The sequence below is a fragment of the Panicum virgatum genome, chromosome 5K (genome assembly GCF_016808335.1).
Source record: "Panicum virgatum strain AP13 chromosome 5K, P.virgatum_v5, whole genome shotgun sequence".
NCBI classification, from domain to species: Eukaryota; Viridiplantae; Streptophyta; class Magnoliopsida; order Poales; family Poaceae; genus Panicum; species Panicum virgatum.
Window position 1 is genome coordinate 10,214,791 of NC_053140.1, and position 18,750 is coordinate 10,233,540.

General features: G+C 47.5%; 2 protein-coding genes and 1 long non-coding RNA gene across 5 annotated transcripts in view; 2 read left to right on the plus strand and 1 right to left on the minus strand.

Moving 5' to 3' along the window:
- Positions 1 to 12,212, minus strand: part of LOC120706212 (formin-G-like) — a 28,799-nt gene extending 16,587 nt beyond the window's left edge. Inside the window, exon 1 of the mRNA XM_039990793.1 lies at positions 11,907 to 12,212. Coding sequence (XP_039846727.1) covers positions 11,907 to 12,015 — 109 coding nt within the window. The 5' untranslated portion in view covers positions 12,016 to 12,212. The remainder of the gene's footprint in view (positions 1 to 11,906) is intronic.
- An 835-nt stretch (positions 12,213 to 13,047) lies between these two features.
- Positions 13,048 to 14,124, plus strand: LOC120709679 (the record flags this gene model as incomplete). The annotated part of the gene is given in 2 exon segments (XM_039995350.1): positions 13,048 to 13,981; positions 13,983 to 14,124. Coding segments are annotated over 2 exon segments (825 nt in total), but the record flags the coding sequence as incomplete, so codon positions are not given.
- On the plus strand, positions 14,125 to 16,303 carry LOC120706213. 3 transcript variants are annotated; one of them, XR_005688229.1, is made up of 4 exons: positions 14,125 to 14,428; positions 14,524 to 14,583; positions 14,661 to 14,770; positions 15,563 to 16,303. It is a non-coding gene; the product is annotated as an uncharacterized LOC120706213 (long non-coding RNA). The 3 variants fall into 3 exon arrangements; XR_005688228.1 differs by having other exon boundaries at positions 14,661 to 16,142; XR_005688230.1 differs by having other exon boundaries at positions 14,705 to 16,142.
- The last annotated feature ends 2,447 nt before the right edge of the window (positions 16,304 to 18,750 follow it).

Genomic DNA, 18,750 nt, shown 5'->3' on the forward strand with positions numbered 1-18,750 from the left:
TGCTCGGTTTTCCTCAGAAGTCGATACAGGGGCAAGCCTTTCTCGCCGAGGCACGAGATGAACTGGTTGAGGGACGCTAGGCATCCCATGACCCTTTGTACCCCCTTTAGGTCTCGGATCGGTCCCATCCGAGTGATGGCCGAGACTTTATCAGGGTTGGGTTTGATGCCCCGCTGGGAGACAATGAAGCCCAAGAGCATGCCTCGAGGCACCCCGAATACGCACTTCTCGGGGTTGAGTTTTACCCCTTTGGCCTGTAGGCAATCGAATGTGATCCTGAGATCGGCAACCAGGTCATCCGCCTTCCTATATTTTACAACGATATCATCAACATATGCCTCTACGCTCCGCCCGAGATGGTCTCCGAAAATGTGGAGCATACACCGCTGGTATGTAGCTCCGGTGTTTCTGAGGCCAAAGGGCATCGTAACCTAGCAATACATGCCGAAAGGCGTGATAAAAGAAGTCGCGAGCTGGTCGGACTCTTTCATCTTGATTTGGTGGTAACCAGAGTAGGCATCAAGAAAGGATAAAAGTTCACACCCCGCAGTAGAATCTACAATCTGATCAATTCGTGGCAAAGGAAAGGGAACCTTCGGTCATGTCTTGTTTAAACTAGTGTAATCTACGCACATCCTCCAGTTTCCACCCTTTTTCTTCACTAATACTGGATTAGCTAGCCACTCGGGATGGAATACCTCTTTGATGAATCCGATCGCCAGAAGTTTCTGCAACTCCTCGCCAATCGCCCGGCGCTTGAGCTCGTCAAAGCGTCGCAGGCGCTGCTTCACCGGCTTGGAGTTGGGTCGGACATCAAGGGTGTGCTCGGCGACCTCCCTTGGTATGCCAGGCATATCCGAGGGGCTCCACGCGAAGATGTCAGCATTGACGCGGAGAAAATCGACGAGCACCACTTCCTATTTGCTGTCGAGGGTGGCGCTGATCTGCAACGCCTTGTCGTCGTGGTGGCTCGGGTCAAGGGGCACCTTCTTGATGCCCTCGGTGGTTTCGAAGCTCTCGGCGTGTCGGTACGTAGAGTCCAAGGCCTCGCTTGCCAGCTTGTCGAGGGTGGCTGCGAGGGCCTCGTCCTCCGCCTGAGCCTCTGCGTGCTCAACGCACTCGACGTCGCACTCGTAGGCGTGCTCGAACGAAGAGCCGATGGTGATGACGCCCTTTGGACCCGGCATCTTCAGCTTGAGGTAGGTGTAGTTGGGGACGGCCATGAACTTGGCGTAGCAAGGACGACCAAGGATGGCATGATAGGATCCTCGAAACCCCACCACCTCGAAAGTGAGTACCTCCTTGCGGAAGTTGGCTGCTGTGCCGAAGCATACAGGCAGATCGATCTGGCCGAGGGGTTGGACTCACTTCCCCGGCGCAACGCCGTGGAATGGCGACTTGCTGGGGCGAAGCTTGTCCAGTCCGATCCCCATGAGCTCCAAGGTGTGGGCGTACATGATGTTGAGGCTGCTGCCTCCGTCCATGAGCACCTTGGAGAAGCGGGTGTTGCCGATGATGGGATCGACAACGAGCGGATACCGTCCCGGATGCAGGACGTAGTCGGGGTGGTCCTCGCAGCCAAAGGAGATGGTATCCTTCGACCAATCGAGGTAGGATGGCGTGGCCCTGGTGACGGAGAAGACTTCCCGGCGCTCGCGCTTGCACTGCCGAGAGGTCATGTTCGTCGTTGCTCCTCCAAATATGAAGAAGGCGTTCTCCACCGGGGGGAACTCGTCATCTCCACCTTTGTCGCCAGCATCCTTCTTCTTGTCTTCGTCGCGATGCGCGACGCGGTTGTAGTATTTCTTGAGCATTTCGCATCGTTCAAGAGTATGATTGACCGGGCCCTTGTGGTAAGGGCACAGCTTCTTAAGCATGTCGTCGAACTGGCCACCACCGCCTCGAGGGGGACCTCGAGATCCTTTGCGGTCTGGGGCGACAGCAAAGGCCTCCTCGGAGTCCTCTGCCTGCCCCGACCCGCGCTGGTTCGGTGGGACCGGCTTCTTTCCCTTCCTTCCCTGCTTCTGTTTCTTGGCGGGGGCGTTGGGCTTGACGTTGCTGCCCTCCGCGGCGTAGTTGGTGGCGGCGATGAACAACTCATTGGTGTTGACGGGTCGGCTCCTCGCAAGCTCGTGCACCAGGTTCCTACACGTCGTACCCTCGAGGAAAGCGTTGATGACCTCGACATGGGTGATGCTGGGGAGCTCAGTGCATTGCTTGGAGAAGCGTCGCACATAGTCACGCAGGGACTCGCGGGGCTTCTGGCACCACCCTTTGAGGTCCCAGGAGTTCCCAGGACGCACGTACGTGCCCTGGAAATTGCCCACGAAGATCTGGACCAAGTCGGCCCAGTTGTGGATCTGATCCGCAGGCAGGTGCTCGAGCCACGTTCGTGTGGCGTCGGCAAGGTGAAGAGGAAGGTTGCGGATGATGACCGCGTCCTCCGTCGCGCTGCCTAGCTGGCACGCTAGGCGGTAGTCGTTGAGCTAGATTGCAGGATCAGTCTCGCCCGAGTACTTTACGAGGGTGTTGGGTTATCGAAAGCGCGGGGGAAAAGAAACAGTTCGAATCTCCCGGCTGAATACCCGGGTGCCCGGAGGCTCCGGTGACTCACCCCTGTCGTGCTCGGGGTCGAAGCGTCCACCCCGTCGAGGGGTGTACCTCCTGCCATCGATGATGCAGCGGGCATCGCCGTCGCCGGCGTGCCCGCGCATGTCACGGATTCGCTCCCTTACGGGAACTCTCCCGATGCGCTCGTGCACCGAGGGTGCCTTCGCACCGGGGGCTACGGCTGCCTTGCCCTTCCCTGCTGGTGGTGTGTGCACAGAAACCTCACGGTCCATGTGCGCAGTCCCACCAGGCTGCTCCGGGGCTTTCGAGCGCATACGAGACGCAGAACTCTCGGCCTGCTGCACAGCAGCTTGCTCGATGAGCTCCTGTACCTCGCGGCGTAGGATGCGGCCCGAAGGCGTCGATGGCTCGGGCATAGCTTGGAGTTGATAGGCCGCAGTGATGAGTTTTTCGCCGGCCGTCTTCAGTTCCGGAGATTTGTCGACGTTGTTGTCGACCAGGATGTGCTCCCGGGCAACGCGTCCCGCTGCCTGGGAATGTGCACCACGCGCAGTACGCTGCTGCGCGAGTGCGGTGCGCAGCTCCTGGGTTTGCTGACGCTGCTCATCAAGCTTAGCTTGAAGCTCCTTGAGCTGCGCCAGCTGAGCTTGTCGTGCCACCGAACTTGATAAAGAAGAAGGGGCTGCAGGCAGCACCAAAGGTTGGTTCGCCTGCGCGTCCGCTCCGCCGTCCCCGTCGTCGCCCGGAATGTTGTCGTCTTGCCCGTCCGCGAGCTGGACCATGAAGCACTCCCGGGCAGGATCGTAATCCCCCTCGCTAGAGTCTTCAGAGCAGGTGAGGCAGTAGGCCGTCGCTAGCTGGAACGAGCGGAGAGCATCGGGGTCGCGAACCCCGGAGTAGTCCTCGGCCTCCTCGGCCGTGAAGTTGTTCATGAAGAAGTTGACATCGTCGGTGATTGAGCTCACCGACTCGGGGTAGGATTCGTTAGGAGACGACACGATGAGGCTGCGGATCAACAAGAGATGATGACCCGGCAGATCCTCGTACACGATGAAGTTAGTGTTGATCGAAGAAGCGTAGGTCGCAGCATTGCGCATCCCGAAGGGGAAGGGCGACGGCGAGGTCGAGTCCCCCCTGGGTTGCGTTGGTGCTGCAGCAGATGACGGTGCCGGCGCAGATGGCGCCAAGGCACGTGATGACGAAGTGGTGGCCCCGTTGGCTGTGATGCTGAGTCGCGACATGCCAGCCTCAACCCGTGTGGGGGAGCTGTGGCGTGCCGCACGACGCCGCTCCGCGCGTGCTTGTCGCGAACGCGGGCCCGAGCGCCTGTTGCGCTGGGCCGGTGGAGTCGGAGTGACGGGGTTGTGTCTAGGCGGGAGGAGCTACAGGAGGTAACCGTTACCGGTTGCCCTGAACTCGAGGCTCCCAAACCAGATCACGTGTCCCGCTGGGAGCAGATCCGAGACGCCCATGGGGTATGGGTTGGATCTGCTCACCATCCCTGGAGATCAAATGAGAACAAGAGAGAAAATGTCACGCATTCGCCCCTACCTGGCGCGCCAACTGTCGGTGTCCCGACCCGGGGGCCCGGATCCCAACGAGTAAATGTTATGTGTTTTCTCGTCCCAGATGATGATGCAAGAGGCAACACAATAACGCACGGTTTATCCTGGTTCCGGCCGCGGGGCCGTACGTCCAGCAAAGGGGGTGTGCGAGGGCACCGTATTATCTTACACCCGGAGGGCTTGTAGTAGGGGGTATAAGCGAGGCGAGAGAGGGAGGGAAGCTCCCAAGTCTCTGCTAGAAGAAGAGTCGAGTGTGGCGATGGTCGTGAATGTAGGAGATCGCAGTGGCTGAGGCCCAGAAGCGTCTGAGCGTCCTCAGAGCGGGGGGGGGGGTCAGAGGAGAAGCCCGCCCTCCCCTTTTATAGTCACAAGGAGGGGCAGCGCACATGAGTGGGGGAGCGTGGAAGTCGTCGTTTTCCCCCGAATCGCGGGGGTACAGTGGTCGGATACTGTAGAAAGTACATTGTAGGGCATGGCGGTGGGCGTCGCAGTCGTCCTGGATATCGTCCTTGGTCCTACGAAGATTGCACCGGTCGTCCTGCCAGCCGCTGCAGGTGGCGTAGCCCGTCGTCGCTGCGGACTAGGGTCCTGCATGCACCAGCGGTAGCGGGGCGCGCGGCGACCCCGGACCCCCTGGTCGGAATGCGGGCGGGCACACTAGGAGGTCCGGGGGACACGTGGAGGTCCCGGACTCCCCAAGGGGGGAGGTTCGGGACTCCGTCCGTGTGTGCTGAGCGCCCCTCTCTGAAGGATATGTGACGTCGTCGGACCCCTTCACCAGCAGGAGGCGGGTCCGGTTGGTCGGTGTAGGCAGAATAGTAACGGGAGCAGTGCCGAGCCTGTCTTGTCTCGCGTCGCAGGTCCCACAGTGTTGCTACAGCATCCGGGATGGCGGAGCGGTGACCAGAGTCAACGGATGGGACCCCGGTCACATCCACTGTGGGAATGGTGGCCCGACGCCACCTGTCCTGGGTGCCGTGGTGGAGTGGCTGGCCTTTAATGCCTTCGTACGACGGGCGGGTGAGCGGCAGGACCATTTGTCCCTTATGCCGAGAGGTGGCCTCGAGCGAGGCGGAGATGGGTTACTCCCTCGAGGGTAGGTTTGCTACCCTCGAGCGAGGCGGAGATGTTTTGCCCGCTCGAGGGTAGGTGCGCCAGCCTTGAGCGAGTCAGAGATGCGGGGCGCAGTCGAGGGGTCTCGACGGGGACCCTCGAGCGAGGCAGAGATCGTCCCGCGGGTTCGAGGGGGATGCGAATGGGCCGCACGCTGGGCTTCTTTGAGTCCTTTCCTTTCTTCCGGATGGGAAGCAGGCCGTGGGCCTTCGTGGGCTCAGTCACTTAACATGTGTTTGCATTTTTCAGAGTGATCTTAGTACGTAAAGTCTAAGGGATGACTGGTCGCGCCGGAGCGCGACTGCGTGACTCCTCGGCCCAGCAGGCCATCGGCCTTTTACCCAACGCACCCATCCAGACCGGCCTTCATACTAGACCGCGCTGGCTATTACAGATCAGATCAGATCGAGACGGCTTCCTTCGTTTGGAAGGAATCGATGCCTCCATCGACGAGAGGGGAGGCGGCAGTTGCGGGGTGGAGCTGCAGTAGCTGTGCGGCAGGGCTCATGCCGGCGATGGAGAGGAGGGCTCGGAAGAAACCACGGGCTGCGACGCCACCTCGAAGATGGTAGTTGTGTGGCGGAGCAACGGCGAGGGAGATTGGTGGTTGCAGACTCCATGCCGGCAGCGGAGAGGACCTGAGAAAGCCACGGTTCGTGTGAGAACAAGGACGTCAAGCTGGGCTTGACCTGGAGGCGGTGACTCCCCCAAGCAGGCCAACATCCATGAGCATCGGAGGAGAGGAGGCGGAGGCGCGCACCCTGATGCACGGCATCCTCCGGCCCCGACGGGCCCGACGACAAATCAAGGTGAGTCCCTCTTCCCAACCTTCCGCATGCTCCATGTGCTACTTATGCTACTGCTAGTCATGTAGAGACATAAGTGCAATTATGCTTATATATGTGATGCCTGCGAGGTGTGATGTGCTTCCCTGAGCGATAATGTTTATGTCTCTTTGGTCGTATGATGATGCTTGTTTGGGCTTGTGCTACCTGTGCCATAGCATCTCTGTGCAATTTTTCTTATTCAATATGATGTGCCATATGCAGTGAGCAATGCAATTTTTAGATGTTTTTTTCTAAATTAGATTTTGTGTGATGTGCGATATGCTCCTTGTGACATAGCATCTCTATTATTTTTTTATTCAGAAACTGTATAGTGTGATTCAGATGCTTTTTTGGATTAGATCCTAATGTACCCTGTGTGCTTGAGTTTTCTGCTATAATTTTTGGATTAGAACTCATCATGTATTGAGATGTAAGTGCAATTTTGTGTTTATAACTCGTGAAAAATTGTAGGTTGTTTTCCTAAGATTATAATGTGTAGTTTTTAAGATTAGAACGTATGCTGAACCTATATGGGAGATGCCCATTTTTCTGAACATGGAGAAATTTAGTCTTTATATCTGTACAATTTATTTTATCTGAGATGTAGCAACTTATATAGACCATGTATCAACTTATTCAGAAATTTATTTTCTATTTTGATACAACATGCAACATCTTTTTTTCAATTTATTTTAGATCACGTACACTGCTTTTTTTCTTGTTGAACCCTCGCCGGTGCTAATCCTTGGCATATATATGTTGCTAATCCTCAGCTATATAGCAACTTTTGATAAAACAACTAATGCATTTTTATTTGATATTTTTTACCTTTTTCTTTCTAGCATAGCATGGAAGCAAAAATTTGAAGTTACTGACACAGATCTCCTTTCCAAATTTGAAGTCGGACTTCTCTACATGATCATGTTTTTCATGTCGTTACCGGAGCTTTCGACACCTTCGGAACGCCACATTGACGTCCTTAACCTTGTCCCGGTGTGTGCTTGGATCTAAAGATGACCTTCACGCCTGTCTTCGGAGTCACCGCCTCATCCCCGAAGACGGGCCTGATTGTTCATTCTCCCTTTCGAACCTCTCCTGGACCTTCAGCTTGCTCGCGACTCGGCCCTGCAACAAAGGTAGAATTCACCGGCTCGGTTTGCAGGACCAAAGGTTAAAGTCAAGCCTATTAGGAGCCTGCTGACCCTTTCGGAACTCTCGAGAGGCCCGGACCTCTAGAGGTAGCAATCCCCAACACAAATATATCATGCACGGCTTTTCACCCCCCATGTAACTAGTGAAAAAACTTCAACATAGACATGGTTGCATTTTGTTCATAGCTATAGGCAGGGGGAGCCGAGTGGAGAGGCAATGCAAGCAGGATAGAGGGCACGCCTTGTAAGCCGTTCATGATATATTATTTTTTAGAGGGACCTAATAGCTTGCACCCAATATGCATGGAACCCAATTTATTAATGTTTTTTATAGAAGCTAGTAGCTGCCACCCAACTTGCGGGGACCTTTGAATGAGGATAAAAAAAATTCAACTTATGATACATCTTATGTCAATTTACTTTCTGATAGTTATGTCAATTTCAGCAATATAATAGTGTCAAGTCATGTGTTACTATTTTTTTGTGTCATTTTCTCCTTGTTTGTTTTCCTCTTTTCTAGCACAACCAGTAAATGAAAACTAAAAGATGATGAACAAGCTCTCTCTGTCTCTCTTGTCTGTATCCCTTAATCGTTCGATCATAACTTGTTGTTAGATTTATTTGTTGCATTATGCAATTTGCTGCAGGGGAGAGGAAGGTGCGCTTCCGTCTGCTCAGGTTAGATGTGGGAGCAGGTCACGCTATATGCGACTGCGCGACCAATCGCGCCTTATCCCGGTCCATTTCCTACCTGGCCCTGTGTTGTTTTTTCTTAATCTCTGAACAACATGTGGAATAGTTTTTGTTGAATAGCTTGACAGCGACATAGTCTATGGGTATCATGGTATTTTTTGTTAGGTGACTAGGGTATTACGGGAATACAGGATTAGTTCTTGTTTCTGCAAATAATAATTTAGTATCTCATTATTTGTAATGTCTATTTTGTCAGCAAGTTACACCATAACACCTATTTTTGACGGCAAGTAATATCATGCTACAAAGTCTCAAGTTACTTGTTTCAGCAAAATATAAATTATCAATATTATCATTATACAATGTCAACTTATATAGTTTAAACTGCCAAGTAAATTTTGTGTCAAATTATTTAGGCACTTTTTATCTACAGTATCAAAATATGAATACAAAAGTGTCAAGTTGCATATTAGTAAGTATTAAGTTATTTTATAGGAATGTGCTACAATGTATCTAGGCACTTTTTTCACATGTTTTTTCCATGGTTCAGGATTTGAGGAAAAAGGAATCAGCTAGGAGGATCATATTTATCAACGGCACACTAGAAGATGATCAGAAAAAGGCTATCCAATGTGTCGGTTTTGGGGGGGCTACTTTTGATTAAATGTTGGTCAGTTCCAGGGAAGTTATCTTTCTAGCTCATCAAAAGATTTGATGCCACAAGATCCGAATTGATCATACCTTATTACCTTACAGGGGCAGAATAAAGGTCAATGACCATGCTGTCCACAAGATACTGGGGATCCCAATAGGTGAAGAGTATATTGATTATGCAAAGAACAGCTTCTCTGATACATATGAAGAATTCTATAAATTTTTCAACCATGAAAATGATCAAAAAGCACCATCATTCACAGAAGCTGAAAATTGGTTATTAGAAAAGGGAAAGAGCAGTGACACATTGTGGTTGTGGTATTGGCTTGAGTTCGCTATCAGCTCATTCTTGTGCCCCACTTCAAGCACAACTTTGTGTGTGTGGGCCTTCCATGAGATTGCAGATCCAGCAAAGATCAGAAAATATAATTGGCGCAGACTTGTGGTTGAAAGGTTGTTTAAAGGTATCACAGAGTTCAATCAAGGAGAAAGGAAATCAGGCTGCCTCCTTTTCCTAACGGTATGGTGCATCATCTTTTTTTTACTCACACAATGCAAGTTGTTTGTTTTTGCCAACTATATAATCTGACCCCCTCCCGCCTCCCCCAACCAATACATATGCTACCTGCAGATTTTGTATTTGAATGCCCTCGACACCGGTGATGTTGTAGAGCAATCTGCGGAAGTAATAGTTTCTGTTTGGACACGAAGCTTGGTAACTCAAATCACCGGAATGGATATGGGTATCTGATTCTAAATTTGGGAAGTTTGATGTAAGTCATCTGACCACCCCCCACTCCCTCCCCTTTTTTCTAGCTTTTTCTCGGGGAGTATCAATCTGTATGTTGCCCAAATAGCAACTTCACTTATGGACATGTATCAACTTATTCACCAGCATGTTGCAAGTTCACTAATAATTCATATAATGTTTTTTGCAGCTCAAAGCTAAATATCAAAGGAACTCCCCCACAATGCTGATACAACCACAAATATGACATGGTATGCTCCTGAAACATTTTGTGTTTTCTTTTTCTTACATACGAACTTGCATACGAACTAAATATCAACTTAGATATACTAACTATCAACTTACATATGAACTAACTATCAAGTTGTGCCTTACAACCTCAGGTCCTCTTCCCAATCTATGAAGCAAATGAAATAGAACCGGATGCAGCAGGGCATTGGTTTACAATTGCACTAAACCTGGTAGATACTACATCAATGGGGAAGATGATATAGAGGAAGCATCGGAAGGCGAAGCAAGGAAAAAATGATGCATGGAAGATGTTTCTTTTTTATCTTTTTTGCCTCACAATATTGTCTCAAATCAGTATTGTCTCAAATCAGTATTTTTTTTGTCTCCAATAGAACACAGCAATAAGACATAACTAGACACAACAACAAAACACAACTTGACAGACCAATAAGACACAACTTGATACACCAATAAGACACAACTTGACACACTAGTGATATCCCTAAAAGGACTATGCTGTTACATAAATTGTAGGTGTCTCAAAATATTGTTGTCTCCAAAAACACACTGTCCCAAATAGCGGCATCCTAAAAGGCCTATGCTGTTATATAAACTCGTTTATTCTATAACTCTATTGTAAGCTTCTTTGCCAGCTTGGATAGACAATTTGTTGTATTATGTTCAGTAGAACCATAATAGCCACATGAATTTTTTTTTCAGTTGCAGACCCAGCGGATTCTTTATTCTCTTTGATCTTGGCCGCCCTTGCCTTTTAGTAATAGTTGGATCCTTAAACTCCTAAGTTAGCACCTGATGAAAAATAGGAAGTACAATCAAAACAAACAACAAACTCGAGAACTGAGTCGTAGCTCAGTTGGCTAGGATCGCTGGTGCGCGACCTGCCCGCCCGCGTTCGAAGCCTGGTTTCGACGCTGGTGTCTCACCCGGGAACAGTAGTTCCCTTTAACAATTTCTAGTTGAAGTCTGCAGCCTCTCACGTGTGGAGCCACAAAGGGATTGCGACACGCCCGTCGCCTACGGAATCTTCCGGTGATCTCAAGATGGACGCGGTTTCTAAATCTGACATCTGAGTGTAGTTGTAGGTTTGTTTGTACAGGTGGGGTGTTGTGAGGCGTGAGTATGTTGGGTGGGTGTGCGTGCATGTATGAATAGATTCTACAACTGTACCCAGATGAGAGGCTAAAAAAAACAAACTCTCAAATTGCTTTTTTCTAAAGGATACTTGATTAGAGAGCGGGAACTGTGTCAACAACGCCTGGTAGCAACAGTGGTTGCTTTTTTTTGAGGTCTTACCGCCACGCCGGACAAGTTGACACTTTCACTAAAATCAAAATTGCTACAAACAATTGAACCAAAATTGACATGTGTATACAGGATAATATGCAAGTTTAGATCAGAAAAAACACATCGGCAGAGAGATGGAGATATGTTGACACTTTCACGAAACCAAAACTGCCACAACAACAAAACCAAAATTGACACGTTGTAGATACTAACAAGTTTAGATCAGGAATAAAAACACATCAACAGAGAGATGGAGACAAGTTGGCACTGTACAAAATATATTGCTACATGTCCATGTATAAATTTGTATTAATCAACATAAGTAGATAGTTCTATACAAATGATTTCAAAACATATCAAAATGGATATTATATTGTAGATATTGTTGTAAAAAGATACAATGGTGCAAATAAAATTGAAAACGGATCCTTGACTAGAGAAATATACAAATTTGAAGGAAACATCATCTCTATTTAAATTGTAACAAAGTAGAAGTTATCACATATTCTATACACACACATACATATACTTATATTGCACATGAAGAACAAGTTATTATTTGTAAAATATAATACAAATTGTTACATAGACTATACATATATTGTGATTACATATTCAACATAAATTGATAGTTGTATAAAACAACTTCAAAATATACCAAATATGGATCTAGTTTTGTAGATCTTTTTACAAAGAATACAATGGTGCAAACAGATTTAAAATATAATTTGTGATGAGAGAGTTATGCTTATTTGAAGGTAATATGCATATTTCGTAATTGTGATGTCAGCGATGATGTCAGCTGAAAGCGATAGTTTCTCTAGATGCTTTTGCACGGCTGACCAGCCATGATGGGCACGCGCGCCAGCTGGGAGCGGAGGTGCGCTTCCGTCACAGGATAGGGTCGCGCGGTCGCTGAAAAGCACGACCCGTCACGCCTTATCCCGGTCCATCTTAGTACTACGATTAGGGTGTCCCTAATCGTGGTACCCGACAAATACTAACACGATACACTCGACTACTATTTGGCCGCGCCATGCGCGCGTACCTTTGACCTCCGAGCAGTCGACGACGACGGAGCCGGAGAAGACGACTGCCAGAGCGATCGTCGTCGTCGCAAACACGCGGCGAAGGGAAGGAGAGCTCCTCTTGGCCATGATGATGGTTCAGCTTGCCTTGGCCGCGCCGTCTCCATCCTAATCCTGATCGCCTTTTAAAGACCGTAATTAGGCAGTGGGCTAGAGCTGAAAGTATTTTCCTGGCAAGCCGGCCGTTGACCTTGACCTACTGTGCAGGGACTTCCGGAACAATCGGAATCGTCCCGGGTGGGATTCGACTTGGAGGCCGTACGATGCGTACAGGCGGAGACACAGGACCGGCCAACCTGTGCGGCTGTGCCCGGGTATAATACTCTACCAGCTCCACGCGTATGCCTCCGAAGCTTTGACTCATCTTGTTGCATTGGTGTGAATGTACGTGATCGGGTTTCGTTTGAGAAGAGAAGAGAAGCATCAAGCATGCACAGCACGAGCATGAATGAGGAGCACGCGACTTCGAGGTTAGAAATTCAAGTGGAACGACGAGAACCTACTACTATGTATGTTCTGTTGGCTGCTTCTCCAATCAACCGATAGTATTTTTCTCTTACACCAAACTAGCACCAACCACCAGCAGTAATTTTATCTCACAGCAAACTAACACCAGCCATTTTATCTCACAGCAAACCAGCACCACCTAGTGGTTTGCTGTGAGATAAAATTACAGCTGGCTGACTAGTGGCCGGTGCTAGTTTGATGTGAAAGAAAAATGAAAAATGTTAATAGCTGCTGGCTGGTGCTCGCACCACCGCGCTTCGCGGGTACGGCAGGGACGCGTGTCGATCAGCGCACGCCCTGGCTGTTTTGCAAAAAAAAACCCTTATGGTTTATTGAAATTATAGAGCAGTTCAACTCATCCGACCGGAACAGTACAGATGCTTGATTATTTTGCATATAGATCCTCTCTGTAAAATTTATTTCAATGTGAAGAAGAGAAAAATCGAGAATTCTTGTCATTTTTAAAAAAACCGCCCGCATGACATTTTGCGGAAACCCCCCTCCTCCAATCCAAACCCTACCACACCTCTCTCTCTTCTTCTTCCCTCTCCTCTCCCTGCCACCGCCGCCGCTCCCCCTGCTCGCCCGCGCCCGCGCCCGCGCCTCCGCCTCCCCTTCCCATCTTGCTCTCCGCCGCCGCATCGTCTCCCCCGCCGCCTCACCAGCTCGGCCCCCAGCCTCCGCCTTCCCGGCCCTCGCCTCCCCCTCCCCCTCCCACCTCTACCTGCACGTGGCTCCAGCTCGGCTGCAGGGCCTCCCGCACTAGATCTCGCGAGGCCGTGCTCGGCGCGGTAGCCGGCGACCACCCCCCCCCCCCGGCACGGGGGCCCTGGCCGGGCTCGGGCATGGCACCGGAGGCCTCGGCAGGCTCGGCCCGCCAGATCTCGCGCGGGCGGGGGCAAGAGCTGCGGTGGCACGGCGGGCGGCTGCGAGAGAGGCGTGCGCCTGGAGGGTGCAGAAGCGACCGGAGTTGCAGAGCTGAGTCCCTCCCTTCGCTCTCCTACCCGCCTCCCCTGCTCCCCGTCTCCACCAGCGCTCCTCCTGCTCCCCGCCGCCGTCTCTTGCTCCCTCGGGATACAGATCCGGTGCGGGGCACGGCTCAGAGGGGGAGGAGGCAAGATCTGCGACGGCCTGGCAGTCCGGGAGCCGCGCGGCGCCGCCGCACGACCCATCGCCGCGGCCACCTCTACAACCCCGACGACCGTGCGCCTCTCCGAGCGATGCTTGAACTCAAGCGCCACCCACGCGTCGAAGCCAACGTCAGCCGCATCGAGGAGATCGAGGAGCCGCTCTACCCCGCCCTCGCCCTCGCCTGCTCCAACGATCCCGCGGGACTCAGCGGGGTTGACTCCCCGATTGTCCGCCTTGTCATTGGCGAGGACGGTGTCGGAGAGGACGCCGCGCCCTTCATCTGCATCGGCGGGTTCCGGCAGACGCGTGCCATCTACGAGCTCGAGGATGGCGGCCTCGTGCTGGAGTTCGATGAGACGCGGTTCGACTTTGGGACCAGCTACAAGCTCGAGTGCGATGGCCTAGCCTGACCGGGGCAAGGAGGTGCTGGAGCGCCTTCTCACAGTGGCCGCCGTGCTGTTGTTCGCTAGGGGCGTGTGGAAGATGGAGAGGGCACTGCCGGCTGCGATGCTACGGGAGAAGCTGCCCAGGTTCCTCTCCATATCCTCTCTCCTCATCTTCCCTGCCTCCTCTAATCTCTCCTCTCTTCTATGTAGCTCTCTTTGAACATGAACAGTTACTGTTTTATATTGTTGGATCTTATTTGTTTAGCATTGTCTCACTATCAGAAGATGATCCAATACGCTTAGCTCTGGTTGTGTGGGTTGGTTAATTTGAGAGAAGAATCATCAGTTGCCATTGTTCTGATGCGCAGAACATCATCAACTACCACCTACAAGGCCACACAAACGGTCCTCCATCAGCTCTACGAGATGAACCTGCCGTCCTACACTTGGCTCTACAAGTGAGCAAACAACCATCCTCTTCAGTCCGAATTCTTACCTATATTTGAATATTTGTTCGACTGCCTTTTGGAATTAACACTACTACTTTTGTCAGCTACGTTCTCATTAGGTTGGACCATTAGATGGCGATTATTTCATTCACCTGCTCGCAATGGTACTATTAATTTACTGTCCATCTCCTTCGCTTCTGCTTGTTCTAATGAAACTGACAAAAAAATATGATTGTTTCAGCACTGTGCTAGGGTTCATTTCTTTGGCTTGGTTCGTATCTACAGGAGAGGCAGGACCTGGCTTAGTAAGTGATGATCACACACCTTCACCTATACGGCAAATGGATCAAGGTAGTAATTCAGAGATCAGTTCATCAGCTAGATTTTGAAATGAAGTTACCCTGCTCTCTGCTGCCTAGATTTTATAAAACGGCTGTCTGTGATCTAATATTCCCCCTAATTCAGTGTATTCATGAGTTAAATGAGAATATCAGTCATCATATTGAGATCATTTGTTGTTATGTTCGAATAACTAGGCCATGCCTTTTGGCATCTTGTTTGCTTGTAGAACTATTTTGCTTCAGCAATGTGTAGTCTGATCTTCCATGAACCAAACCAAAATTGTGAGTGCATTGCTGGACCTCTCACTTTTATGGTTCTCAGTTGTCAAACCAATTCGGATTCCATAATATTGTAGTGAACCAAACATTGACCAATCATGATTGATGATCAGCTTTCCTGTAGTGTGTTGGGAGGCCAGCTCCATAGACCCTATTTGATTTTAGCGTCGGGTCAATCAAACAGGCCAAGAAAATAGGATAACCTCAGTTTGGTGCTGGGAATCAAATAGGGTCTGCAGAGCATGGTTTGCACTAATCAAAGTTTTGTTGGATAGCTGACTTGTAGGACAAATATTCTGCATGTTCAGGTTATAGCAGTAACAGGAGCATGCTAAAATTTTTGCTAAATTAGATGTAAAAAGTAGAGCGACAATGCAATTTTATTCTAACCAAATGAATTAACTGTTTTGGAATCATGTTCTCTTCTGGTTGCTAAATTAAATTGGATTGCTTGGTGCAGAAATTAAAAAAAAATCACAGTTACAGATGACCACCTTTCTTTGTAAATGTCTTGCTCTTTCAGGTGTCTTTGCTGCTTCTTTTAATTACCTGAACTATTTCAGACATTGAGGAGCACATGAGATTTGTTCAGACATGTATCCTTAGCTCCTCAGGTAATTGCAAAATAACTTGAGAATGATGCACGCTCATGCTATCCCAATGGAACATTTAAATTAAAGAATTTTCAACTAAGCCACATGGGTACATGGTTTCTCTTTCAGGTTAACTGAAAGTTGTTTCTAAAATCTGGATACTCTTTTAAAAGAGATATGTAGTATGTCGGTCCTGCATGAATGAACAAACTAAAAGAAGAGAAGAAATAGATATAGCCTCCTGTCTGTTTGAATGATAGCCATCAACATAAACAACCTAAAATTTATTCATTTCCTGATTTATATGGTTACTAAATCAAGAACAAGAACTGTCGGATGATCAGGCTTCTTCTCATTTCCCTAAAACCTAGCATGCAGCTAGCTAAATGAAGTTGTATGCTTCCCCCCCCCCCCCCCCCCCCAACCAATCAAAGTTGCTACATGTACATCTACTATTTGTAACATCAGGTCGGACAAAGTGTTCCAACAATTAATTATATATTGAGCAAATGTGATTCCATGCTCATGGTGGTTCTTAAGTATGCTTCCCCCCCAACCAATCAAAGTTGCTACATGTACATCTACTATTTGTAACATCAGGTCGGACAAAGTGTTCCAACAATTAATTATATATTGAGCAAATGTGATTCCATGCTCATGGTGGTTCTTAAGAAATTCGCAAATTATTTTGATTTTCAGCTCTCTATTATTTCATATTGATGTTTGATGTGGAAGTTCGGTTTCGATTCCTGAAAAGCATGGGTGTGAAGGGAAACGATGGGGTTGAGTACCTCTGCTTGCATATGTGCAATTCTGAACATGATAGATATGATGTTTATTTATGATGTTATCTCGTGCATACACAAAGGCTTAATTTCCCTATTTTAGATTTAGATAAAGCAAATTGTTTCCCTCATTATTGGATCCTAGGAGTAATCCTGCCTGTGCATACACAGAACCTTAGCATTTCAGTTATTTAATCTGAATAGAAAGATGAATGATAGAGCAATGCTGCCTGTGCATCGATCCTTGATGAAACACAATGCAGGTACACTACATATTTAGAAGTTCCAATTTATATCCATACACACATTGTTCCCCAAGTATGCTCTCTGAAGAGTAAAAACAGATGATTTATGTAAGGAAAAATCCTTCTATTCCATTTTAATCTAAGGAACATAATCATGAGAAGAAAAAGAATAATACATTGTGAGATCCTGTCTGGTCACACAGAGATGTTGAGTTCTGACATAAGCATGTGTGCAATTTTTTCAATATTGAAATAGCACTAATCCTCCACGTCGCTACTCCCCTTAGTGACTTATTCTGAAATTCAGAGATAGTTTGGATAAAATCACCCGAAGGTATGATTATTTACTATAATTAACATATATGTTAAATGTTGTCTAATTATTAATGGGAAATAACTGAATACCTATTGAGAATCTACAGATTTAGGTGGCTATCTTCTAAGCTAGCAAACTCGTGAAGGATTGTGCACATAAGTTGAGTCGATCTCAACCTATCTTTGTATGCTGGATTTACTTGGATCACAAGAGTCGATACGTTAATTATCAATTTATATACCCGATTTGAACAGTGTTGATATAAAACATATCACGTTTCAATATCAAAATTTCTAATGTTGCTGTCATCATATGGCGCGCAAAGGCTTTAGGGTGTTTGTTCGTCAAATCTATATATTCTATATAGATGCAACCCACTAAGTGTCATAATTGTATTTCTCCCAATCCTCGTGCTGCCACGTCATCAATCCACTAAGTGCCATGTTGCTATGTCATCAACCTACTAAGTGTCATAATTTCTATTTCTCTCAGTCATGTTTTTCAATATGTTGCGGTTCATCAAAAGTATAAATAAAGAAGAAGCCCAACAGCCAAATTTTTTATTTATCAATTAAATATTACTCTATGCAACATACATATGTTAAATCCCCTCCCTTTATTTTCTTTTATTATTGTCTCATGAACATTATTTTCATTTATCAATTAAATATTAGTCTATCTAATATTAATAAATAAATCCACATTTGTTTCAAAAAGAAAAATAATTAGTCTCCTATGGTATTTCTGTCTTCTAAAATTGATGCATCCCACTAGGAAACGTTAAAAAAAACAATTAGTCTCCTATTGTATTTCTGTCTTCTAAGATTGATGCATCCCACTAGAAAATGTTAATTTATATTTCTCTCAATCCCCATTGAGCCACCAACAATGGAAGAAGCACTCCTTTATCCACCTTACTATGTCTCTTCATTTCTCTCATGTTTGTAACTTGATCATCCAAGCTGTCATTTCCTTAAGTCTCTCTATCTAACAATACACTACCACCACCACCCCTTCCACTTCTCATGATCTGTAGAACCCAACGCTCTATATATTTTGCTTAGTTGAAGCCATCGTAGCGTTACTCACACTCTCGACTCCATTATTCCATTCGGTTCTGGTAGCTCCTTGCCTTCCCCAGCTGTTTTGCTACTCTTAAATTTTGTCTTGCATCACTGTGGCATGTAGGAAGAGCACCGTGAATGATTGTTCCAGGTCTCTTCTCTTCAATGTTACACATTCATTCATTATGTTCTGATATTGATACTATATTTGGTTCCTCCTTAATAATTTACAGTTTGATACAACTATATTTGTACAACTATATTTCTAATTATCAATATTTTACACACAACTGCATTCCTCACATTTCATTTTAAAAAATATTTGCATAAATTTCGCTTAACCAAAGAGTCGATACAAAGTCGAATCACTTCACAAAATGATGCAGACTTTTTTCATTTTCTACTAGAATAAAATTAAAGCGATCTTACCATACCAATTACGATTCCTCTTTTTATCAGTTTCATCAACTTGATTTTTTTATATGTACTTCAATTTTAATATTTAAGCATATCTTATATACAACCATGTCATATATCTCCAATGCTAAAATTGACTACAACTTTATATCTCCATTTTTTAATACACTCAACTTCAACATTTTTGTCCACAAATCCCGCAGCAACGCGCGGGGTATTCAACTAGTGATGATAACAATAGGAGCCTATTTAATTACATTCTCATAGTAAATGTGAAGAATGTATGGTCTT